The sequence below is a fragment of the Trachinotus anak genome, unplaced genomic scaffold (genome assembly GCF_046630095.1).
Source record: "Trachinotus anak isolate AG129_WGS33_773 ecotype Australia unplaced genomic scaffold, CSIRO_AGI_Tana_v1 ptg000010l, whole genome shotgun sequence".
In the NCBI taxonomy this organism is placed as follows: Eukaryota; Metazoa; Chordata; class Actinopteri; order Carangiformes; family Carangidae; genus Trachinotus; species Trachinotus anak.
The window spans coordinates 28868543-28894765 of NW_027273861.1; the positions used below are offsets into that span (position 1 = coordinate 28868543).

The window sequence follows — 26223 nt, forward strand, 5'->3', positions numbered from 1 at the left end:
AACACACCGCCAACAGGCACTGAGGTGACCCTTGACCTCCACTAATGCTGTCTGGAGGGGTGGCAGGGGAGGTAATGGGTGAGAAAAATGCTCACACATGAACCTGACCTTGCTGCTTTAGCCTGCCTGTCTCTGTCTCCCTCTCTCTCTCTCTCTCTCTTTCTCTGCCTGCATTCATCAAACAAAGAGAAGCTCAGTCACATATACAGTCACTGTGCCTGCCACTGAAACAGCAGCCTGAGCTGAACACACACACACACACCCACACACACACACACATACACACACTACATGACCCATTAAAAGGCTGAACATCTCAATGTTAGTGGAGACCTGCACTGCAAGGTGCTTAAGCCAAATAATCATAATAATCACACACAGATTTCAGAAATAATGTTCTGTATTTTCAGGACATTCATTCAGACTGCAATGCATGAATCTGTATCAAAGGTCTGTACTGCAGCGCATCAAGCTGACACCTAAGGGCTAAAGGCTAATACAGCAAATTACAAATCCAGTGTTGATGAACCATAAACCATTCACAACAAAAAATCTGAGTGAGACAACATGAGCGGGCACAGCAGCTGAATGTCCCACAGGATCTCAGGAGAGTTGAGGGTGGATTGTTTTTGGCAGATCCAGTGTCAGTTTTCTGTAACATGGTTGAAACAAAGCTGCTGTCCAGTAAAAATCTCATCTCTACTGATTTTGAACTAATTAAATAATAACAAATGAATAATAGTAATAAAAATGTTAATTATCTGGGAAAAGCACTGTAAAAAAAAAAGGGCCTTAAGCTTAGAGCAGTGGGCTCGTCACCTGTTCAATCCCCAGGCAGGATAAATTAGGGCAGTGCATCACATCTGACTAAAGCAGACTCCCTGTCATTTACCATGAATGTTGCCGGCTTAGGTTTATTTGAAATACACAGAATTAATTAGTAAGTTAGTTGAGTATCATCAGAAAAACACAAAATATTACTTTTAATTTCAACCACTCTTCTGATGCATGAATGTAACAATAAGAAGAGGGCCTCAGATCGTACCCTGTGGGACGCCACAGGAGAAGATAGCTATGGAAAATTAAACAAGTTAACTAAAGAGGCTCTTACTCTAAGATAAAAAAAATTAACCAGTCCAGGGCTGTGAGATTAATTATAATCACATACTGAAGATGTTCTTTCACTGGCTCATGATTCACTCTGTCAAAGGTCAAAAACAAAATTAGGTCAAAGAAAAGTCTGAGGCGAGATCCGGCCTGCTGATCCACCCAGTGCTGGATGGAGCTGATGTTGTCCAGGTTATGTCCTTGTCTGGTCATGTTTCAACCGTAAATCTGACTTTCATCTGCTCACTAGTCCAGCGACCTTTTCCAATATCACCTTTGAGTGAACACCACTGCTCCATATAAAGGAAACATGACCCCTGAGCAGCCTCCATAATCACTGCCACCACCAAAGTGTCGCCCCTCGTCTTAACACTGTGGCCCTCAACAGACCAGCACAAACACACACACACACACACTGACCTACTGACATTTATACACACATGCACTGACCCTCAGACAGTGACCTCAGCAGACTGGCTTGGCCCTCGCAGTCAGCCACACACCTGCTGTCTGACCTTTCCTTCGTCCTAAAAGAGCCTGATTGATCTGTCCACAGCGTTTTATTTCTGCAGACGCAAACCAAAGTCTCGCATCCCTGAGCAAGTACGTCAAAGACCGAGCAGGTCTCTGCAAGTTTAGACCTCAGCATCAGTCCTCAGACTCAGGTGTTGTACAGGAGTGTTTGTATGTATATCTTGATTATTTTCCCCAATGAAAAATGTACAATATATGTTCATTAACTAATTACATGGTGCTATTAAATGTTGCGATTTAAATGTTATCAAAAATGCTCCCAATTTTAGAGAAGCGGGGGAAGGGGAGATAATGACGATGAGAAATATCTTGACATCTCGGCCATCCTCAATTCTAAGCTGTGGAAGCTTTGGACGCATTCCATCCAAAATTATATGCCTTTTTTAGGGTCATGACAGAATTGGGCAAAGCCGAAAATCTTTGCCAACAACCTTGGCTCTGTCTTCGAAGGACAATGGCATCCAGCATTGGCCATATGGTGTTTTTATTCCACCAAAGTTATTTGACTCTTTGAAAAGCTTTTACTGTTTCGTTGGAAGTGAGTTACCTTCACCAGTAAGTGCAAAAATATCTTGTTTTAAATGGTTTTTCTCTGTGAGGAAAACAACGAGGGTCATTTGATGTCAGTCGCCTACTTTCATCAGATCTGGTTTTGTTTGAGGTCATGTCACCTGGTGTCGAGTTAAAATCACATCTAATACTGGACGATGTTTCTCCTCTGGCTCGAAACCGTCTGTTCTCAGAAAGGATGATGGGTTTTTTTAAGCTTCGGGAGAACTGATGCTGAGGTCTGAGGATTTTCAGTTAACAGTTCATATCCATGAAACTAGACCTGCCATGTTCACATTCATATCCTCTCTGCTGTAAAACAGGAATGCAAAGAGAAAAACTGCCAGGTTCTGTTTCTCTTTACATCTAGATTGTAAACTGAACTAACAGAGCACAGAGTTAAAGCTGTTGTGTCATGCTTCATGCCCAATTTACCACAGCAGCTCAGGCAAATAGAAAGTTTGTGTTTTCCACATATTTCACAAACCAAACGTGTGTTTTCAGCAGCAGTTTGTGGTGCAGCGGGAGGGGAAAGGGAATGTCATGTTCCCAGTGTGAGAAACCTACACTTGAGAAACAAACTTCAGCCACTGAGCAGAAAGTTTGAACTGCATGTGTGTGTCTGTGTGTTGAGATGTGGAGCAAAGAAACACGTCGGTGCGATTGTTTCGTGTCCCAAAAGAATCCGAGCCAAGCGAAATCACATTCTCACACTTCTACACACAAATAAGAGAAAGAATTAAAGAGTGTTTGCAGGTGGTGTGTGTGTGTGTGTGTGTGTGTGTGTGTGTGTGTGTGTGTGTGTGTATGCTTATCATCCTACCAGGTGCCGCCTGCATCTCCATGAGACCTCCTGTTGCAATCAGAGCATCCAAGATCCTGATGTGATGCTCAGGGTTCACGTCCGCACTGTTGACAAAAACACAGCATGAACACTGAACAATGTCAACACTAACTTGTGTTCATAGACGTAGACAGCAGGAGAGTGGACTGTATGTGAGATATGTCGAAATTAACCACAGTGACCAGCACTAGGGTGGGAATCAGTTGTTATTGGTCAGCTAATGAGCCAATAACAGCTATGAACTCTCATTAGGGCTTGTACAGAATTATGAGAGACATGCTGGTATTGACCAGGGAACGTGTGTGTTCTCTGTTCTCATTGGTTTGGAAGCAGCAGCAAAAGGAGAAAGGTGGAGCAGAGAAGGCTTGAATTAAAAAGTTGTTGATGTTTCAGAATAACATCCAGTGTTGTAGCTAGGTGCTAGCTGATATTAAATTTGGCTAGTATAGCTAGCTACTAGTCTTTGGGCAGCCCTTGTTTTATCCAGCTGATTCTCTTTGTGTTATTAACAGTTATACAAAAAATGGAAATATAAAACGTTTTTAACATCTGGATGTGGTGTTCCTGTTCTTCTGCTTCCTGATGCTCCTGATGCTTCCAGGGCTAGGAGGAGGCAGCAGGGAAAACCCAGCTACAGGTGTGAACACTGATACTGCAAAATGTTATGAGTGCAAAGGATAAGACACAGTTTCTAGGGGCAAGTTGTAACATTGAGGAATTATATTGCAGAAAATTATAGGACAAATGGAACTCACTGGAACTGATTTCCTGGAACAAGTGTCCCACTCAGGCCCTGACAGTGACCGACAATGTGGCTCATCAATGTATTTGACAAAGGAGCTCAGTGCCACAGAGGAATGAACTATATCAACCTTTGGATACACATAAAATACTTTGGCTCAATTCATATTCATTAAGTATGTTTTGATCTTGGACTTTTCTTGATACTTGACCAGATCAGAAAAACATTGAATATCCCCAGACCTTGTAGAATCCAACAGGCCAAACAATAGGAAGATGTGTGACGTCTCTAAATGCTTACAGGCTGCAGTGTATACGCCAGAACCATCAAGGGTTCATTAACATTTAGCTAACATGGGATCTGGTTCAAATAGCATGGCATCCAACGATGCACTGCCCCGCTCTCTCTCTGCACGTTGTGCACGTCAGAGGTGAATTTCTTGACCCAGCTACGCAAACAATCACTGCTTCTGACTCACTGCCTGCCTCCTAAATTTCACTACATCTACATCTCCACCGTGCACGCACACACGCTGCCACAGGGAGAAATTCCTTGGTAATTTCTGGAAAAACAGACACAGGCGAGCTTGTGCAGGATGCAGAGAAACAAAACAGTACCATCCAGCCTGGTTAACGCCATTCTCTCAGCTCTGAAACTGCTGGATGTTGGTGTTATAGTGAAGCCAAATATCATGTTTGCAGGTTCTCCTGTTAGCAAGGGCAGATCCTTCACTGCAAAAATAACTGTTCTTTGTGCTGGATCAAGACATTTCTGTCAAGTTAAAAAAAGCCAAGATGTTTTTCCAGCTCTTTGGCTAGCTGTTTCACAAATGCTGAATGAAACGGGAATACCCTTCCCACCCAGATGCTGTGGGACTTTTTCAAGAGAAGTGAATGTGGTTGGAATAATCAATGGTTTTACGCAACAAATGGAAAGAAAAAAACAGATGGTTCAAATGCCAAAGAGCATAAATGACATTTCACAGCTGTGTGGGAAGTACCTTATCATTTGTGGTCTTCATGTTTTGATTTGAACTCAGATTTTATATTGGGCCATGAAACATGTACAGAACCAAATGTGCAAAAATGACACGTTTCCAGACAATTAGACTTTTGATTTTGAATTTGTTTTACCTCTTAAAAGTGTTTTCTAAAAATCAGTTATAGTGCTAGTGCTATATCCTGTTCATCTGACTGACAGTTGCAGCTCTTCAAGTCTTAGATGGACACAAAACTCTCCCGGCTGAATCATCAACACAAACTGGTGTTAGAAAATATCTGGTTCTTTGAGAGAAAGTCAAAGGTACAAACCAGGGGACATAAAAAGTGAAGAAGAATATTTCAACTACAGCTCCAGTTCAGGACCTGCTTCCCTCAGAGGACGTGGTCTACAAAGACCTGACCTTTACGAAGGCCGAACTGAAATGAGACGGTCTCGCCTACGGAGGACTTCCACTTCGTGTCACCAGCTGTGCCCGCCCTTGTGTCTGTTGCTTAGCAACCTCGACAACACAAGGCTTTACAGTTTTTTTTACAGTTGTACTGTTAGCTGCTCAACTGAGCTGAAACCGAACACTTGTATTTAAAAGTGTGATCTTTGGGCTGCCGGTCGAGTTGTTTGCTGCCATGTTACTTTCATCACTGAGGGCAGTGACACTTTGGGATAGGCCTCATTTGAAGGAGCCTTCGAAATGGGACAGCCTAGTCACGTCACTGTGACGCAACTGGTGTTTAAATGCAGCCTTGGAAGGATTCAGCTCCTGAACTGGGAGGCAGCTTTTGTGTTAGTGACTCATCCTTGTGATTTTGTGGGTGACTCATACCAGACACCAAGTTCATAAAAGTGTGAAATGCAAGGACTTCTATTTAATTTCATCAGTGGGTCATTTGGTGATAGCTAGTTACACTTAATGAAAATCTTTGAGATTGCCACTTTAAATCAGTTCTCGCTCGGTTTCTGAGTCGGTTCTGGATGACTTACGGTTCAGTGTTTGGTTCCATATTTGAATAATGAAGTGTTTTGAAATTGCTACAACTCTGATTCATGCTTCTGTCTGGCTTCTTATCCAAGGCAATGCCAGCTCAGGTCATTAGAATAATAGTATTCAGAGCCATCCACTAAACCACACAGAAAGAACAAACATGATTCCTCAGAAACAAAGATGAAATAATATGAACCGGCAGCCAAAACATAAACAAATTTATGATTTTATTATCCAGGAGACTCCTGTGTTTCTATGTTGAGGTAAAACCGGGGGTATTAATGAAAAGAACACTGAGAGGGGACTTTACACTGTGGGAAATTCCTCCCAGAAGTGGTGGTTTACAGAGAGGGGGGTTCTCTCCTCCGTGACTCAAGGTTTTGCTCCATTTTTCCTGTTACCTGCTTGAGGGAAGCGTCACTGTTTCCCCTGATAAACAACCGTACATATGCACCTCATTTGAATTTGAATTGATGAAGAAGCAAAGAGAAAGGCATAAAGTAAGTTGTGAGACACATCACGGTGTCGTGATCAAAGAAAATAACGCATGGTGTAGAGGTAAACGACGCCACAGGCTGAGGTGGAGCTGCACTGTTTTCTTTACACCTGGAAACATGTTCTGTCTCTTTTATCATGGTCATGTGCTTGGTTTAAATCACCTGAAAGCTGTGGTTATCTTACTGCTGCCGCCTGCTAATGGAGCTGAAACCAACTAACTGTTGACCTGTGTATGAGAAGACTGCCAGCCAATCAGAAACGTGTACAGGTGTGGTTTATGATGAACTGAACAGTTAACACGCTGCCTAAATGAATAAACGAGGGGTGAAGTCTTCTGTACCTGAGAGGAGAGTGCTTGAAGACGGCCTCGGTGAAGGCCTGACCCAGGAGTCTGGGGCCGGTCTGGTTGTGCTGGCTGACCCGGGCCAGATGTCTGCTGAGGTGGACCAGCAGCTGGTGGTTGGCCTGAGGGATGCTGGGAGACTCCAAGATCCTCTTCAGCCTCTCCCCGCACTCCTCCACACTCTGACTCTCTAGAAGACAAAAACAGCACATGACTTCTTTCGATTTATCTCCCATCAAAACATGTGCACTTCATGGAGCGCGATTCCTACACATGTATGTTTGATATAGGAGGCCCCTGGTGACTGGGGGGGGGGCACTGAAGTACACTGAAACCAGTTCGAGATGACTTTGTCTGTGTCATTATGCCGCCAGCATTCAGACAAAATAAGATGAACGTGCATCCATCTGTGTGTCTCGGTGCTTTGGTGACCAGCTGAGCGGCTCCCAGCATGCCACATGTATAAACACCAATCACATTAAAACATATCTCAGCTTTTCGCTCGTGCACACTGAACCCAGAGCAGACGTGCCCCCACTGCGCTGCCCGGCCAGCAGCACCTCCATTAGTATCCATCCGAGCATGCAACATCTTGCTGACTTTGAGGAGATGTGTGGCCTTGGCAGGACATCAGTGACTTGAATTCACAGCCAGTCCCGCAGCCAGCTGCTAGCCAGCTAGCCTGACAGACGTGATGGAGGGAAAAAAAATCACAGGAGCTTCATATACGGATGCTTGTAAAAATGTCACAGCAGGAGGCGGCAGGGGATAATACCAGCTCCTTTTCTTGTATTAGCCAGGGTTCAGACAATGGGCCGTGTTTGAAGAGGAACCAGACGTATTGATGAGCGCTCTCACCACAGGCCCTTTACCACCGCAAACAGGCTGCAAACAAGAAAACATCTGTGCCTGAGCCTGCTGTGTGCTCGGTTTATGACGGGGAGGCTCAGTGGGAGAACGCAGATCTGCCACCGAACACCAGACACATCATTCTGCACAAGAACCCACAGAACCATTTATGTCTGTCTGCTCGGGGATTTCATTCACAACAACCTTCTTCTTGATCCAGTGTCGTCATAGTGCATGTCTGAAATTATAATCATGTTTCACTGACTGCGTTCCAGGGAAATTAAAGCCACAGTTTTCTGACCAAAACTTCATCAGGAATCATCTTTAGAAAAATCAAATGCACAATGGTTTCCCTCTGTTTGAGTGTTGTTCTGTGTAGTGTGTTAAAGATGTGCAATTATCATTAAATAATATCAACTAAACCCTAAAGTAATGAAAAACTAACACAATTACTTTTTGTTTAGTTCAAGGTCCAGCTTTGACAGTTTGGAAAATGCGGTTCCCAACCAACCTCACAGAGGTTTTGCATTGGAAGTACGATTGATGTTTTTAAACTTTTTAAAACTAAATGATCTTTTACTTCATGATGATATGATGATATAACGTACTTCAACCTTCCCAGGGTGAAGTACGTTATATTCATAACCAGAATGTGCTGCATCTCTTTGATTTCATAACGTTCTCCTAATCTCATCTTCTTATTCAGAGGATTATAAATGTGAGAGAATAAAAACTTGGTAGAAAACGTGTTCAGCTTTGTGTTGTCCGGAGCTTTAAGTGCAGAAAACTGAGGTGCAGAAGAATTAGCCTGATCATGCTAAATGCAAACACGAGTGACCCTGAATATTAACCTCGTATATGTATGGAAAATAAGACTCGGGCAGATTTTACTGTAACTAGAGGATTATGTACTTAATATGGTTTAATAACAAGAATGAGTGGATTAAATGTTCGAAACACAGACACAACAGATGTTAAAGTGAACAGAAAATAAAAACTACAGTGAAATGCACAACACCACATTTCTGACCTTCTCCTAACCTCCACTTTAAGCTTTTCCTACTTACAGTGAGCAAACACTGTAGAGCAGAGCTGGTATTATGCAAAGGTCATAAAAGGTTAAAACCTCCAAAAAGAGTAGAAAACGCTTATTTTACTCACAGAGGATGAAAAATGTTTGTGTGGATCTCGGTTCACAGCAGATGAAACTGAACTTCCTGCCATTTGACACACAGCAGCTCTGTGTGTGTGTGTGTGGAGATGGCTAAACTGCTCCTCACCTCTTGACATATATATATTGTACGATGATTTGTACGATGCAGTGCTCTGCATGTGTACATGCTGTATGTATCCAGGTGTTAGAATGCTGATATGTATTGATCAACCATATGAGGTATTGGTGTATTTGGTCCCTCTGTGCAGGAACTGAAATGTTCAAATCAATTCCAATAACACAGAGTGCCAACAGAGAGATGGAGCAACTGACTGTGTGATTGACAGCTGACTGACTGGAAAGATGGAGGATGGAGGAGAGCGAGAGAGAACGAGAGAGAGAACGAGCTGTAAACTGGTTTAATATCCTCACAGCCCCAGAGACCAAGGTTCTGGTCCTGCAGAACAAAAGAGCCTCATTCAAAATCCCACTGACATTCTTAATAATTCCAATGTCTACAACATAATCTCACTTAACATTATAATATCTATTAAAAAAGCAAAAAACAAAGTAATATCCATTTTTATTCAACATTTATTTTTAAGCAGCCTATTATAAACACCATTTCCCATGAGTCCAAGGTCTTTCATGGATTAAATGTCACCAGTGACGGTGTTTACAGACTGAGTCAATGCTGAGGTCTGGGACTGGACACAGACGAACAAACACTGGACAGCTGACAACTGGAAGTAGACCACCTTTTTCCATGTGCACTGTATATCAGGTTGTCTATCTGCCTGTGTGTTACCATGTTGGAGGGAGGGGGGGTCCTGAGGTCAAAGGTCAGACAGACAGAGAGGAGAGGTCAAGAGATTTCAGAGGGTGGAGTCAAGTCTAGTGTGTATTTCTGTACTTGCGTATGTACAGTGAATTGTGTATGAGTGGTGTCTGCTGTGTTGTGTGTCCAATGCATACACATGTGGGTCATTTTGTCCAAAACCATTCGTATGTAAATGGTTACAAACAAATGAGTAAACTTAGCTGTATTTTAATAACAAAATTTTACCTTTCAAGCCAGTGTGACTGTAACGAGATATTCTTTTAATTAGGAACTAAGTCATATTATTTAAAGGTCCCATATTTTACATTTTCATCCTGTGTTTTATCTGAAGTGTTGATCTCCATCAGGAGATATATTTGTGGTTTTAAGAACCAGAAACCATCTCAGTGTAGTTTTACATCTCCTCTCTCAGGCTTCTCTCTGGAGCTCTAGCAACAACAGGTCAGTCAGCCAATCAGAAGAGAGGATCTGAGACCTGCTTCATAATCAAAAGGACATGGACGTCTCACTTCATACAATATAGGACCTTTAAGATTTTAATCCTAAAGTTATTGGTAGTAATGAAAAGTGCCTTTCAATAGACCAAGTGCCAAAAGTTCAGTTGGAAATCACACATGTATTTTCCACTGAGGTTCAGCAAACAAACCTTGAGCAGCTCCACACTCAAGCTGCTTCCATTCATTACAGTTAGTTTTCAAACCAAAGTCCAAACTTTAATGGATTCATTACCACTTGAAGCATTTATCTGACCACTGTGGATATCAGTCTCTTTCAAGGTCTTCAAAACCATATCTATATATATTAAATAAATTCAACCCCAGAGCATTATTTCCTTTTACTTATTCCTCAGCTTGACTTATTATAATTTCTACACCACATATCTTATGTCCTGTTTTCTGTCTATCTGTAATATACTGAATATGCTGCTTTTTCAATATTATTCCCACATTTACAGGATGAAGTCCGTCTCTGTCCAGGAGCGTGGGACACTCCGGGACATTCAGGGACGTTCAGGGACACTTGAGGTGTGTGTGTGTGTGTGTGTGTGTGTGTTTGGGTGGGCAGGTGGGTGGTGATGGATGGCTGACAATCTGCTGCAGCCTGATGGGGGTCATGGAAGTCACCTCTCTTTGTCTGACCACTACTGAGCATAGATGGCCACCACACACACACACACACACACACACACACACACACACACACACACACACACAGAGGCCTCCTCCCTCTATTATGGATTGTGGTTGACCCCGCTGGTCAGTGGAGGTCAAGGCTGGAGTGGGAACTTGGTCTGTACATCTGGCCCCATGGGACTCTGGGAGACTGGACAACTGGACAGTGGGGGGTGTGAGTGTGTGTGTGTAAATGGGCTCTGCATGACCCCATTTAATAGAAATGAAGTCAAGCAGAGCTTCTCAGCAGGAACAATTTTGGAGATAATTCACATTTTTATGACTTTCACCACAGACAGGAAACTCAATGGCCGGTTTCAGCTGCTTTGCTCAGAAGCACAAAGAAAACGGGCAGAAAAACACTGTCTGGATTATTTCACACTCATTTCATAAAACAGCTGATATGATAGTCTAAATGACCTTGGCAAAATGTATGTAGACACATTTCACCTTTTGAAACCAGAGCAGTAAACACTCATATCATCATATTAAAAACTGATATAAAAACATATTAAAAACAGGCGACCGTCCAAGCAAGTGATGTGAACATCTGACATCTCAGCCCTCAGACACAGAGAAGACTGAGCCTGAACCAGATGAAATAACGAAAATCAGACCACCAGACACTGCATTGTCTCAACTGCAGGGAAAAGCCATCTACGGTGGCCCTGAGAGCTCAACACACTGCACGTGTTGAAATTGCACAGATTCCAGGCTTGAAAACACGTGATACTCAACACAACACAAGTGTGCTGGGTTCATCAGTTCTTTTTTGTGTCCCCTGGAAACACTTCTGTAAAAAGTTTTTACAAAGATATCAATGGTGCACAGAGCTGTGACCTCAGCAGCTTTGGGATGAACCAGATCAGTGATTGAGAGCCAGACCTGATCCCTGAACATCAGTGCTGGACTTCACTGATGGTCTAATGTGTCTGAATGGGAGCAGTTAGACAGTTAGAGCAGCAGGTTAAGGAACATGGTCTTGTCCTCATACTTTTGGCCATTCATTGTATCAGTTAAATGAGAGACCAGGCTTCTTCTTCTTCTCTCCTTTTCCGGTCCAGATGGACAGTGGTCAGTCAGACTCTGCCAGCTGGCCTTTGTCCTCGTGGACGATGACCTGGGTTAGGCCATTAAGGTTAACTAACTCTGGCAAAACTAATGAATGAGAAAAGGATAAGAAATAGACAGGGGCGGTGGGGGGTGGGGGGTGAGGAAAAGATATGAATAAAGAAGAAAAAGGGCAGAGGGAAGGAAGTGGAGATTAAGTTATTAAGATAAGTGACCTGAGACCAGAGACAGATGGAGGATGAAGGATCGGGGGGGGGGGGGGGGGGGGGGGGGGGGGGGGGCATGTGGAAGGAAATTAATAATCACTTTGTGACTCAATTTAGAAAATAAAACAATGAGATACAAAGAAAACTTTTCCACCTAAAACCTTAAAAGTAAGAAGACCTAAAATCACAAACAGCATCGCATCAATTAATCTCTTCTCTGTGAGCATCATGTGACAATGACACAATCCTCACGTCTTCCTATGAGAAAAAAGCTGAAAATAGTCAAAGTAAAAAAATGGCACAGCCCTGATAACAAAAGGATGATTGTGGTGAGGATGTTGCAGGCGCAGATGAGAGGAGGATTACAGGAGGATTACAGCCATCTGATGACAACAAATGTAATTATTCTGTTACTGAAAAAAACAGAGTGACAGCAGAGTGAGGAAAATAGAAAATGACTGGACTCATTTGAGGGTTAAATGGAGTTTGACTCACTTACATTTTTAGACTGGATTTAAATTAAAAAAAAAACTTGTTCTGCAGCTAAATTTCATGTTCAAATGACTCTTTTTATACAAATATCCCCAAATTCACCCTGGTATCTTTAAAGGCCCCATATTTGACACTATTCCTGTTTTTAATCTGTGTTTGATTTGAAGTGTTGATCTCCAGCAGAAGATTACATCTCCTCTCTCAGGCTTCTCTCTGGAGCTCTAGTAACAACAGGTCAGTCAGCCAATCAGAAGAGAGGATCTGAGCCTCTCTTCTGATTGGCTGACTGTTTTTTGAGTGATCCAATAAAAATATAACAGATTTCAGGTAAACCAAAATCAGAGAAACCAAATCCTTCAAAGTTGGATGTTGGCTCCAGGTGGGCGGGGCTTGGGGCATGGCTGAGTGACTGCTTTGTTGTGACATCACAAAGTTCCAGAAGTCCTGACGGCTGGTTTTAAGGCTCAGTGTCTGAATACAGGCTGTGTGCATTTCTCTGTGGACTGAGGCTTTGATACTTTCACAGTATTAATATAGAACCTAGACCTGCTTTATAATCACAAACACATGTACATCTACCTTTAGACTGGATGGGACTGAATGATCTCAAGTAGATATATTTATATCTTTTGAGGAGTTTGAAAAATAAAATGTGTGCATGACAGTACAACAGGCAGGTCAGCAGGGTTGAAAGTGTTATTGGCAATCTCTCCCATCTCTGAACTTTACACTATTTTTATTTGAGGCCAGTGTACAGAGGATTTCCCCCACAATGAGCCACTGACTGGAAAAACGGCTGCAGATCAAACGGATAAGAAAATGACTCGTCTCCCGGAGAGCAAGACGGCCAGAGGAAAGGTAGGAAATAAAAAAGACTGAGAGGGGATTTTAACTGTTACAACATCAACAAATCTCAGGGATAAGACTAAGACGGGATGGTAACTGTCTTTATATGAGGAAAATTTTACTGATTCCATCCATATGGACATAATCACAAAGACACCCCCCTCAAACTCGAGTATAGTCAGTACAGAGTGTACAGATTGATGATTATAGAGTAAAGAAACTGGGGTGAAAGATACTGCTGTTTGCTGAAGGCAGCACCGTTTGATGTATTTGTTTTATCTGAGTCAAACTAAGACGAAATTCAGATTTCTTGGTGAAAACATCTAGGAAATGTTAAACTAAAGTTAAATGAACAGTACTTTTACTCCACACAATGGCTACTACAACTTCTGTCTTGATTAAAAATGAAGGTAGAGACATGTCAGTCACTGCTGATTGGTTAGGATGGAAATAACCTGGGGCTGTATCACAGAAACTTCCTGTCTTAAGTCTTTAAGTTAAGTTAGTAAGGCTGCATTTGAAGGAGCCTTCGACAGTCTAGTTGTGCCACTGTGACGCAGTCGGTCTTTAAATGCAGCCTCCAAAGGATGTGGCCCCTGAACTGGGACACAACTTACAGCTGCTAACAAGCACTTTATCATCAAACCACAACACGTGGTTATGGTCTACCATGAGTGAACAAGTTCCACCTGTTCACATTTGGTTAGTTGTGTAAAAGCAATAAAAGAGCAGTAATTAATTAAACGAGGAAGCAAGTTAGTCAAGTTAAAGTCACGACAGATGAACAGTTATCTGAACGTTAGGGGAGTTTATTAAAGATTTCAGGAAGTCAGGAAGCTTGTGTAATACATGTTTCCTGTCTTCAGTTATGATGGGAACATTGACTTAAAAACTATTCATCTGTGTGGGCCTTTTCCCGAAATCACATCCTAACCCTCATCACCATGGTTACCAAACAGTCTAAGACAGGAAGTGTCTGTGATATGGCCCCAGGTCACATACAGAAAACAGCCAAAAAATAATGCAATGAATAATGAGTAGTAAAATGAAAAGTAATTAGCAGTTTAGGCTGATTAAGAGGCCACAGTTGATGTGTTTTAGGACAAGTGGAAACTCCCACAGGAACCTCGGGTATCTTGTGTTTTGTTGCTGAGTGTGTACCTACGTACTGAGAATCCCTCAGAGCCTCTGGGGTGCAGAGTGGAAGGCTGAGTGAAGAAGTGAACACCTAATGACTTCATGAAAAGACAGCACAGAGGAACAGAAAAGACTCTCTGCACTTGCCCCTCAAGCAAATAGTTTATTTTTTCAGGGATCCTTTGATATCATTGCGTGACTCATCCTTACTGTACAAACTAAATGCTTCAGACCTCAAAGCCTTCTTATAATATCCTTTGATTTCACAGAAGAAATGACTCTATGGTCTTCATGTGACCCCTTCCCAAAAAGAAGTTTAATTTCAATGGGCTTAACCTCAGACAACCTCCGCAAAATACTTTATGCATCCTTTTAAAGTGGTTTATCCTGACTTAAAGTGTTTCCATGAATAAGTAAAATAAATAAGGGCTGTCACTTAACAGGATGAGGATTGGGAGAGAAAAGCACTTACATAATTGAGGGGGTTTTCAGTTGGACATCAGGTCGAGGAGCTTAGCCCAGTAATATTTTGGGAGGAGATTGCAGAGAAGCTGGTGTGAAGTTCCTGCAAACTCAAGACGATACTGAAGAACACACTTGCATGCACGATGCCAACACACTCATCTGCGTGTTCGTCTGTCCGTGTGTCTGTCTGTTTCCGACTCTCTCTTACTTCAACACACTGGCACGCACACCGCCCACGCAAGGCACAAAACTCGAATGTCAAGGGAGGGTTCATGAAAAATTGATAAGAGTGTGAGAGTCCCTAAAAGCTAGAGAGAGGAGAGGTGGGCAGCAGGTGAAAGGGTCAACAGGCAGGTCAGCGGCACAGAAAATGAGAAAAGAGGGAGTGAGACAGAGATTGGCACGGAGCCACATCTCAGCTCAGAGTTTGTTTCTACTGAATCCTGAAGCTGTCAGGAGATTAGCAGGAGTTTGACGCTGACGAGAGGTTACAGCCTCGTCCTCTCTGCATCCAGAAGTGGCAGAAATCTGTCAGGTGTGACGTGTGTCGGCGCTCATGCCAAGTGACAGAGGCATGAAAACACCACGAGCTCAGATTTATCTCCAGAGGTTGACCCGGCAGTGCGTGAGAGTGGAGGGAAAGGAGAGCACATGACTGAGGAAGCAGCTGGAGGCCTGAACTCACATCAGTCACCAGCCATGAAAGTGCTGCTCACAGCTACAGGAAAACTCAACATCTTACATTAGATGTGGGTCATAGTTGTGTTAGTATCCAACATTTCAACTCTGGCCCTGTTCTTAGTCGCTTTCCATTGCACAATAAATGAATTAAAATTAGGCATTTTTTTCTCTTTTCTCTGGTGTATGTATCCAGGCTTCAGATATCTGTCTGAGCTTCCTGCCTACACCGCAATACAGTGAAGGTCAATATGGAGCTGAAGATGTCTTTCCAGTGACAGTGTCCCTGTCACTCTGAACAATCCACATACTGTTATGTCTGCAGTTTATTAGAGACTGTTTCTTCAGTAAAAAGTTGCTCAAATTAAAATGAGAAATGATTCTCAAAAACCAACGACCTGGTACCGGTCAGACCCACCACAAAGACGTTTGAAGATTTACCTCCTCATGGTTTCATGTCTCCAACAACCAGTCAAGTTGAAGGAAATATGAGCTGTGTCCCAATTCAGGGGCTGCATCCTCCAGAGGCTGCATTTGAAGCGATGTGACTAGACTGTCCCATTTCGAAGGCTCCTTTAAATGTGGTGGAGTAATGTGGTCTTCTTTTCCTGAGTAACAAAGGATCCAATGTGTGGATGCTTCTATCCCACGATTCATTGCAACACTAACAGACAGCCAAGGATTACGCATTTAAATGTTAGTATTAGGTTTCAGCTCAGTTCAATAGTTAACTGTACAACTGTTAAAGCCTCAAGTTTTTAAGAAAAAAAGTTATGTGTTGTCAGGGTTGCTAGTTGATAGGAGCCGTGCTTTGCAACACAACGGTAAAGCCAGGCACAGCTGGTGACACAAGGTGAAAATCCTCTGTAGGCCCAACTGTCGTGTTTCGGTTCGGCCTTTGTGGTCTACGACGGCTATGCAGGGCCACACCTTTGTAGACAGCTACCTCTGAAGGTTGCAGCCGTGATGGTCACAGTCTCCCCTCCCTGAGTTACAGCGTTAGATAATGACCGGAAGAGTTTTTGCAGAAGACATCACAGTGAAGTGACTTTTGACCCTTTGGATATATTATGTCATCACATTTTCCTATTGGACATTTGTGTTATATCGTGTCTTAATTAGTGTGTGTGTTTTGAGGGGTCACATTGACCTTTGACCTTTGTCCACCAAAAGTTAATCACTTCATCCTTGAGTTCAAATGAATGTTTGTAGGTAATTTGAAGAAATTCCCTGAAGTACTTCCTGAGATATTTAGTTTTGATGAGTGGGACGGACAACCCAAAAACATTTCATCGGTGTGGAGGCATAAAAACTGACACCTAATACCCTGACCCTTTAATACATTACAGTGCTGCCACACTGTACCTTGGGCAGTGTAGACCAGCTCGCTGTAGACCGTGGCAGGGATGATGGGGGCATTCAGGTCCTGCAGGAAACCTCTGAGAGCATCGGTCAGGGAAACCACATCAAACTGGTCCAGATCCACTGAGAACGGATCTGAGGGGACAAAAGACAGAGACACAGACACAGTGAGGAGGTGTTGGAGATTAAACCTGTGACATTCTGGTGTTTTAATAACCTTTGTTGAAATAACTTTGTCCCCTCAGGGCTTTTGTAGGATGTCTGGGTCCAGACAGGTGAAAAAATACTTTAACAAACAAGTGAATTTGCTGTTAAATTCCCTTTAAGTAAAAACCGAGGAGTATAAGTTGAACTGTCTGAACTTCTGGAGTCTCAGCTTTGGCCAAAAAAACATAAGTGAAAAAATAAGTGTGGGATTGGATGAGTCATGATCTGATTGGCCAGAGTGTCTCAAGTCTCATGGTCAGTTGTTTCTGGGAAAATAGAGTACTATCATTCAGCTGCAGATAAAAAAGATGCTGAGATGTCCAATCCACGGAGACAGCTCACAGATTTATCTGCTGGTAGACACAACAACAGATAACAGGCCTGCGTGAGCGCTTCGGCTGATTAGCAAAGGACAAACCAAATGGCGCCACAGGACGATTTTGTCGTCCTCCATCTTTCACCTCAACCTTCCTCTTCTACTCTACCTCTCCTTGTCTTAACCTTCCTCCCCCTGCTTCCCTTCCTCCTCTACCTCCTTGACCTATCTCCTGCTTTTTTTTTAACTTTCATCCTCTCACACCAGCTCCTCTTTCTTCTCTTCCTGTTATTTTTCTTCACCCCCCACCCCCGCCCCCGACCTCCACACCATATGCACCAGACCCTCAGGAGTCAAAACGGCTGTTAAATCCCATTGATTTGCCCCTCTAACTAATGCCTGAATAAACTTAACCAATCACCACAGGCCAGTAAACCACCAGGCCATTAATATCAATGGATGACCTCTTCACATCGCCGTGCTGAGGCCTGTGTTATCGTGCAGTGATTTGTCTGGGGGATTCGATCACCCCAACACCCAGACAGAGCACAATTGGTGTTGCCATGGGACCCAGGCTCATGAAAAGATATTAATGCACTTTTTCTGTTGTGTGTTTGTGTGTGTGTGTGTGTGTGTGTGTTTGTGTGTATTAGAGCATAAAACAATTTGTTTCCTGAAGAGCAGATTGTAATTTGTTAATTTGAGAGAGCTATTTTTTATTGGGTTGGGATTTGTGCTGGTGATAATAACAATGCTGGTGATAGTGTTAACATCAGTTTGCACTTCTGGCAACAAAAAATTGTGTTATACTAACTAGTTATGCGGGCTGCACTTGAGCATGTAATTTCCCCTGTGGAAACTACAAACAACCAAGCTTCTTTTTTCCCCATTTAGACTGACAGTTGTTTGCGTGACTCTTTAAAGGTCCCATGTTTTACACTTTTACTGTGTTTTAAGGGCCTCTCTTCTGATTGGCTGACTGTTTTCTGATCGATCCAATAAAAATATAGAAGCCAAATCCTTCAAAGTTGGATGTTGGCTCCAGGTGGGTGGGGCTTGAGGCATGGCTGAGTGACTGCTTTGTTGTGACATCACAAAGTTCCAGAAGTCCTGACCGCTGGTTCTAAGGCTCAGTTTCTGAATACAGGCTGTGTGCATTTCTCTGTGGACTGAGGCTTTGATACTTTCACAGTATTAATATAAAACCTATACCTGCTTTATAATAAAAAAACACATGGATATCTCACTTAATAAAATATGCAACCTTTAAAAAAAATTCTAAAGAGGATAATACTCAGTGTAAGCCAAGGGTACATTTTAATTTTTAAAGCCCACTCACAAACAACAATTACTATCAGCAGGTGTGCTAACCTCGAATTCCAGGCTGTTACAGCTTGTTTTCTTGTTTACTTCCTTCATTAGCAGGTCTGTATCATGTTCACCACAGTCTTGCTGTGCGTCGACCTCTAAGAAAAGTCCATTCAGCTGATTCCAAATACTGTGCCACGACTATGTTTTCTGTCTGTACGACGACGTCCTATGGGAGTCAGCTGACATGCATTAAATGGCACGCCGCTCTGTGACGGTGTGTGTTACACAAGGAAAATTAAGATAAGCAGAAATGCCATCAGCTGGCATGTCAGCTTATGAATGGATAGAGGACAGAGTCAGTGTTCCAGGGATATAAGAACCATGTTAATGGGACATTGTGAGAATAAGTAGTGTACAAAAAAATATATGGTGACCAGTTTTAGTGGATTTAGTCGTCTGTATGTAGTTTTAGTTTCCTCCTGTAATATCTGAATCTAAATTTCCTTGTTTATTTGTGTGCATAAATTGTTTATGTGCTATCACATGTAATTAGCCTCTATGTTCACATGGTAGTAGTGTTAAACAACTGTAAAACACCTCTACTGAACCTAGGACAGTATATAACACCATGAATATCACCTATATCATGATGTTAACCCATATTCTTTTTCATGCTGCATTTAGGACTAGCTCTTCTTGTCTGCACCGCCAACATGGATATAAGGAAAACTATCCATGAATTTGATTTTAGAGGTTCAGTCGTGATCAGCTTTGTCAAGATCAACTCTGAACCTCAGTTTTGTTTAAGAGAATCTGGATGAGAAGATTAAAGCGTGCAGAAAAACTTGAATAAACTGTATAAAAATGTGTTATTTGCTAGACTGATAAAAACATACATAAGTAGAGATATCACCCACATGTTTTGCCTGTTTAACAACCTATTACTTAAACAAGAAACCAAACCTATCCCTGTTCTCCAGTTGGTTTTTAGGTTAAAAACAGAGCAGCCTCTCTGAACAAGGACGGCTCTGTGTAACGACTCTGTGTCGGACAATGAAAACATTCAGGTCGGCAAAACAGGATTCTCAATATATGTATAGATCCACACAATGTGTTGGCTGGTCATGAGTTGGTTATGACTTCAGAGAGTGGCAAGGGCGAGAGGCAGCAGTGACAAAAACTGCCTGTTTAAGACACATTTTGCTGAGACATGACTGTCTGTCTTTCCCACGCCACCAGCAAAATGGTGCGATTGTCCTAAAGAAATTGCACATGATTTCTTTGAAGTCACTGGGGTCATTATTCAGTGCTGTGAAAAATCAGACGGATAATGTGGACACAAATAAATAAAAGGATTTTACAAGAATTTACCATAGAGGCCTTTCACAAAATGTTAGGAATGACAGTTTTTTTAATCAAGGATGGAAAACGCAGACGGTTGCTTTGTGCAGAAAAAAGCAGCTATTTGTTTGTCTCAGACACCAAGGAAATTGGTGTCTGTATTAGAAACCAGCAGATAAATTGCTGATCTGTTTAAACATGATCTGTCTATACCCTGATGAGATTAATCCATGCTTCTCTTTTGCCCTGGTGTCACATGCGAGCTGTATGTGAACGTCCCACTTGGAATCCCCTGGTTGACCAGGGAGGCCTGGCAGGGTAGACATTTCTGTGGATGTAACAACAAACCGGACTGTGACTAAAATAATACATAAATAGATAATGTGAGAACATAACTAGAACTGTGGAAATTTGAGCACATATTAACTTTAAGACACTTGGTGATTAGGGTTTTTTTAAGGACAGTTAAAATCCACGAGGAAACACATGAGTTCACTCCAGAAGAGGAGGAAGCTAACATATTAGCTTCACAAATAATATTAGCTAATTAACCGATAATGTTAATAATAAGAGTATAAACTGTTTCGGTAAAACAGTTTGGTTTGTTGTCAGTTATAAGTCAGGAGTCAATGGTGCAAATATGTCTCTTGAATAAACTGTGAGAGCTTTTAGTTGTTTAGTTAGCGAGCTAGCTAGTTAGTTAGTTGGCCTGAAAAGCTCAGAGGAGTTAAAGTGCGTACAGGCCTGTGTTTTACTGCAAAGGAGGACAGTAAATGTCTTTGTTAAAGACAGACCAGTGTCTGCTGACTTGTTTATTGCAGATGTGAACCAGACAGCTGTTGAATACAGCTATGTCCAGCAGTCAAACCTGTTGCCAGTTGAGAAAGAAATGGATAGAAAATCAATTCCATGTCCTTTCCTGCTAATTATCTGAGAGCTGTACTATTCTTATTTTAAAGTTCCCCTTTAGTCTAAAGGTAGATGTTTTTGATTATAAAAGCAGGTCTAGGTTTTATATTAATACTGTGAAAGTATCAAAGCCTAAGAGAGGCTCAGATCCTCTCCTCTGATTGGCTGACTGACCTGTGGTTACTAGAGCTCCAGAGAGAAGCCTGAGAGAGGAGATGTAAAACTACACTGAGATGGTTTTTGGTTCTTAAACAACAAATATATCTTCTGATGGAGATCAACACTTCAAATAAAACACAGGAAAAGTGTAAAATATGGACCTTTGAATACTGAATAACTAAGTGTAATTTAAAATTCATAACTTGCGTTTTTTGGCCTCTTTTAGATAGTAGTTTTGGTTCTACTGTTAAGCTCTTATAAATTCACTGGCCTCTACCAACCCAGCACCAAACAGCAAACAACACTTTAATATAATGTTGATCTGTGTCTGCGAGGTGGGTAGACCTTGTTTGCTAACACGTTAGCCATAAAAACACAAATACAGCTTTTAATCCAGGTTGACACAGACGTGGCCAACTGAAGGGAGTTCTGCTGGCTCCGCCGGGCCGATGATGTCACAGGGGTGAGGTGAGGTGTGCCGAGCAGGACAGCCTCAGTCACCAGGGCAGCTTTAATCACACCTAATGAAACGGAGTCGGGCTCCGGGGCCACAGCCAACACAGCATCATTACACTGCTCACTGAGGGATTGGGAGCGAAAAATCCCCAGATCAATTCAATCCTCTCTCACTCGTTCTCTCTCACTCTCTCCATCCTCAGTGTTTCACCTTTCACCGTCTCTCTGCAGCCTTCCCAGAAAACATCAGCTGACATTTTTCTCATGTTATGTCACTTTTCCTGTTTCCTGTCCCTCCTCAAACCATTTCTTTTTAAAAACTGAAACGAGTGAACAAATGTACCAGTGTAGCAGGAATATTTCTACACACACACACACACACACGCACACGCACACGGAGGCTCAGATCCCATATGTTTGCTCTGCTTTGCATTTCAACGTGACCTAAAGACAGATATATAGAACATATGTCTACACACACACATCCAAATGTACACTCACACCCAAATAGGTCATTACTGATCACTGCTTCCTGCACATGTCTGGGTTGTGATGCATCGACAGGTTCAGGCCGATTTTTCTGATCTTCCTCCCAAAGGACCAACTTCAACCAGTCACTCAACCTTCGATCTGTCTCTGTCCTTCTCCTCCATCATGATTTCTCTCTGAAAACTCCCTCTTGTTCTTTGTCTTACACACCTCTTACATCATATCACTGGCCCTCAGCTGACGCACCACAAGCACAATGTACCTCTCCACACTCGATCTGTCTAATCAAGGACCAGCTAATCAAGGCGTTGTCTGTCAGGCTTTGTCTATGGATTAGTCGACAGACGGACACATGAACTGAGAGGATGGATTGATTGTTGTGATCAACATGGGAATCAAAACTCAGAGTTAGAATGAATAAGAAAATATTTATTGCCTCCTCTCAGGGAGCGGAGGTGGATGGAGGTGAGGTGAAGGCGGAGGGCTGAGGGAAGCTGGAGGCTGGTGAAGCAGGGCAGAGTGGGGATGAAAACAGGGTTGTGAGCGTGGCTGGATGACTGATCAGCAGGCACAGAGGGAGACGAGCAGCATGGACTGATCCACACTGGCTGAAACAACACTCTGGAGATGAGTGGCTGAAGAACCGGGGTTGATATACTGCTGATTTGATGAGTAGATGAATCGCAGGTGTGGAGGCTTGATCAGCAACCGGGGAGCCAGGAGAGAGAGGAGCGCCACGCCCACAACTCTGACGGGAGAACACGGGAGGCACAGAGGGAAAGAGGAACACTAGGAACACAGGGAATAAACTGGAGTCACTGCTGTGAGCGTGACACTGATGGATGGTTGAATGAATGGAGTGGAGCTGGGTCAATAGTCAAGAGTAGAGTCTAGTTATTGGACCGCTGCACCTCACAGAGGATCCATTTGGCAGGAACGGTTGATTGGCTTGGGGGAGACTGGGTGGAGGGTGAGATGTGGATGGATACTGGTTTGTCAAGTGAAGCCATTTTTATTATGGTCACAGAGTCAGACCACACAGCGTCACCTCTGAAGTCCCATCTTCACAGTGACGCTCTCAGGTTCACAAACCCTCCGACTAAACAAAACCAGGAGACTGTTAGCAGGACAGCTACGCCGACAACATTTAATATTTTTAACCACAAGAATCAACCATCAATCATCAACCTCCACCCTACATGACGGCAGCATCAATGCTGCATTCACCATCCCCACTGGGTATTGCAGTGACATGAAGACAGTCAGCCTCGATGTGCACGCACAGTTTTCTGCTCAGACAACAGTGAAGGTTGTCACAACATTGACAACAACGATTCTGAAGTTTCAGCTGAAGCGGGTCAAGGCTCAGTGTCTGCCACAGGGAGAGTTTTCAAACGGAGGAAATGCAAGGCCTGAACCTTTTCTGATTACTGCTGAGGCCACCGCTGTGAGGCGTTTAAGGACAGAACATTGATTGCCTCTCTTTTATCTTGAGGCAGAACGTACAGGTGCAGGAGACGTATAGAGGTCGTGTCACAGACGTAGACGGCGCACGGTGATCCAGTAAAGGACCCCGGCCAGAGGCTGCCTCGTGCTGCGCTCCGTCCAAGGCCCTAACATCCAGAACTAGCACAGAAGAGAGACGCACTCTGACTGAACTTGAATGTGAGCCATAGGAAATTTGGAGGACAAAATCAATTCCCTGTTCATACAAAATGACGGCAGTATGCTTTAATCAGATAAAGCTGCATTTTAATGTAATACACAAAACCCCTGTGTTCCCTCCCTGTGCATTGTGTGTGCAGTGATGAGTTGTGTGCGCCCTTGCAGCAGCATACCAATAAGAATCTTATTACACTACAAAAGTTGTGTGATCATCTGCTCTCCCCAGCATCACAGCGCCCTGATTCAGTCCAACAAGCAGTTTTCAGAGGAAAAGCTGCGACAGATTCCACTAGATTCTTGGAAAAGTTGGTCCCGGCTAATCCAATATCAGTGATTAAACCAAAGCAGAGGGTTACACACTCACAGGGGCAGAATTAGCTGTCAAAGAATTACAGCACAATGGAGATTCTCATTTAAATCAATGCTTTAAGCTACTTTAAAAAGCAGTTCTCCTGGAAACAGCAGTAGAAATCCACAGCTGATGTGTTAATGTGGTAAAGTATTATTAGACTCAACATTACCATGGCAGCAGCCGGCAAATTTCTATTCACACCTGATATGATTACTATATCTTCATAACCAAATGTCAGACTCTGATGCAGTGGATTACAGTGTTTACTCAGAGAGAGACATGGGTTTTACAGAATCAAATTTTGAGATAATCTGACATAATGCAGCTGAAATGAAAGGAGGCGTTATATGTTATGTCTGCTTGCACTGGCCACTTCCATGCAGAGCTACTGCCTGAGGGAGGTGGTACAACTGTAGAGGAAAATGCGATGTGGATATTAAATCTTTGTCATATCTAAGTATGACATGAGCAGAGACATGGAGAGCTCCGGGGGGAAAAGGTGACACAATCACTGCTCTTGTAATGTTAAAAAAAAAAAAAAAAGGTGTAGAGCTATTTGTTTAAGCTCCGGAGCATCTAAGGTGCACGCAAGCGGTTAAGTTGCAGCTTATTTCAAAGGTGAAGATTGAAGGTATGATCACATGATCAAATGTTAAAAATGTAAATAAATTTCAGCCGGATTATGTGAACAGTGACTATTTTATTTTATCACTCAGAGGAAAGAAGTGGCGGAGCGTCGTGGTGGTGCGCTCCATCACTGCTACGCCTGTCACGTGACTCCAGTTCATCAGAGCTGTTACAATCAAGCTCAGTATTACGTTGTTGCAGGTACACAAACACACACGTGATTGATACTGAGCATGACAGACACTGCAGAGCAAACACACAACTCTCTCTCTCTCTCTCTCTCATCCCCTCACTCAGTGGCTCTTACTGAGAAACCCCACAAACATGTAGTTTCATTATTTTTAAAAAAGGCTGATTTGAGTGATTTCCAGAGACAGCTGGACACTTTAGTTTTCAGCAAACAGGAGGAAATACTGCATTTATTCGGGACTATTTTCAAATGCGGATTTATCCACATTTCTTCGATGACTTCATTGTCTTTTCATGGGTTTGTAAACTATAAGAAAAATATAAAAACATCACCAGACCTTCGAGGCAACAGAACACAAGCAACACACAGAAAGCCGGAGGGATAAACAGGGGCCCGCTGCTTGTTTTTGCCCTGGGGCCCCCTTCTGGCTTAATGCAGTCCTGGTGCTGACAGTGTAACATTGAGAAGTTGAACCGCCTTTGGGAACAAACTTCCAATGCATCACCTTTACATTTGAATTTGATTTCAGAGTCACAACTAGAAAAGTCTTTTACCAGCATGTGGGTTCAACAGCTTCACAGCATTAGCTTTAATTAAAGGAAACCACACACTGTGTGTTTTATACAAAATATTATCCACATCAAGAGTTTTTCTACACATTATAATATCCTGGGGCTGCGTGTGGAGAGATTGTTTTACTTTTACACATTTCTGCCAGTTTAACTTTTATTATTGAGACCAATTTAACACCAGTTTCAGTAAAATCAAACACACAGAGTAAACACGTTAAAGAAGCCGAGATCAGCAGGATCACAAAGGAAACATTTAACATTTAAAGACACCATTAAAGACATTGTAACTGCTACTGATGAAATACTGCTGCTTAAAATTTTATTACACGTTTTAATGGACCTGCAGATACTTTGGGTTTATGTGTGTTTATGCACATACAGGGATGTTTGATTGCTTTTATGCATATTTGCCGATAACAGCTGGTTTCACTGTGCACTTTATTTGTATTAAGACCATATTTTCTTGTACGTTTTCTTCCTCCAAAGTTACTGAAAGGTGATTTTATCCACTTTTGATTGAGCTGGGCTACAAGTATTTACCCTTGGCTCCAGTCTTTGTGCTATGCTAGAATAAGCATGTCCTCGACCTGTCTCTGTATAAAAACATATACCTGAAACTCATACCTATATCTTCTTATCTGACTCTGAATGGGTCTTTTATTGAAAACGTCTTTGTATCATCTCAACATTAAGGCCTGGTCATATGAGAATTTATTAGAGTGAAATCACAGACTGAAATCAGGTCATTTCCCAGTACAA

At 42.6% G+C, this 26223-nt stretch overlaps 1 protein-coding gene across 4 annotated transcripts in view; it reads right to left on the reverse strand.

The window, feature by feature from the left end:
• Positions 1–26223, reverse strand: part of pik3r3b (phosphoinositide-3-kinase, regulatory subunit 3b (gamma)) — a 192591-nt gene that overhangs the window by 95016 nt on the left and 71352 nt on the right. For all 4 annotated transcript variants that reach the window (XM_071486604.1, XM_071486602.1, XM_071486605.1 and 1 more), the window contains 3 exons: positions 16874–17005; positions 6596–6788; positions 3014–3099 (listed from right to left, as the gene is read on the reverse strand). In XM_071486604.1, the coding sequence (XP_071342705.1) occupies positions 3014–3099; positions 6596–6788; positions 16874–17005 (411 nt within the window). The remainder of the gene's footprint in view (positions 1–3013; positions 3100–6595; positions 6789–16873; positions 17006–26223) is intronic.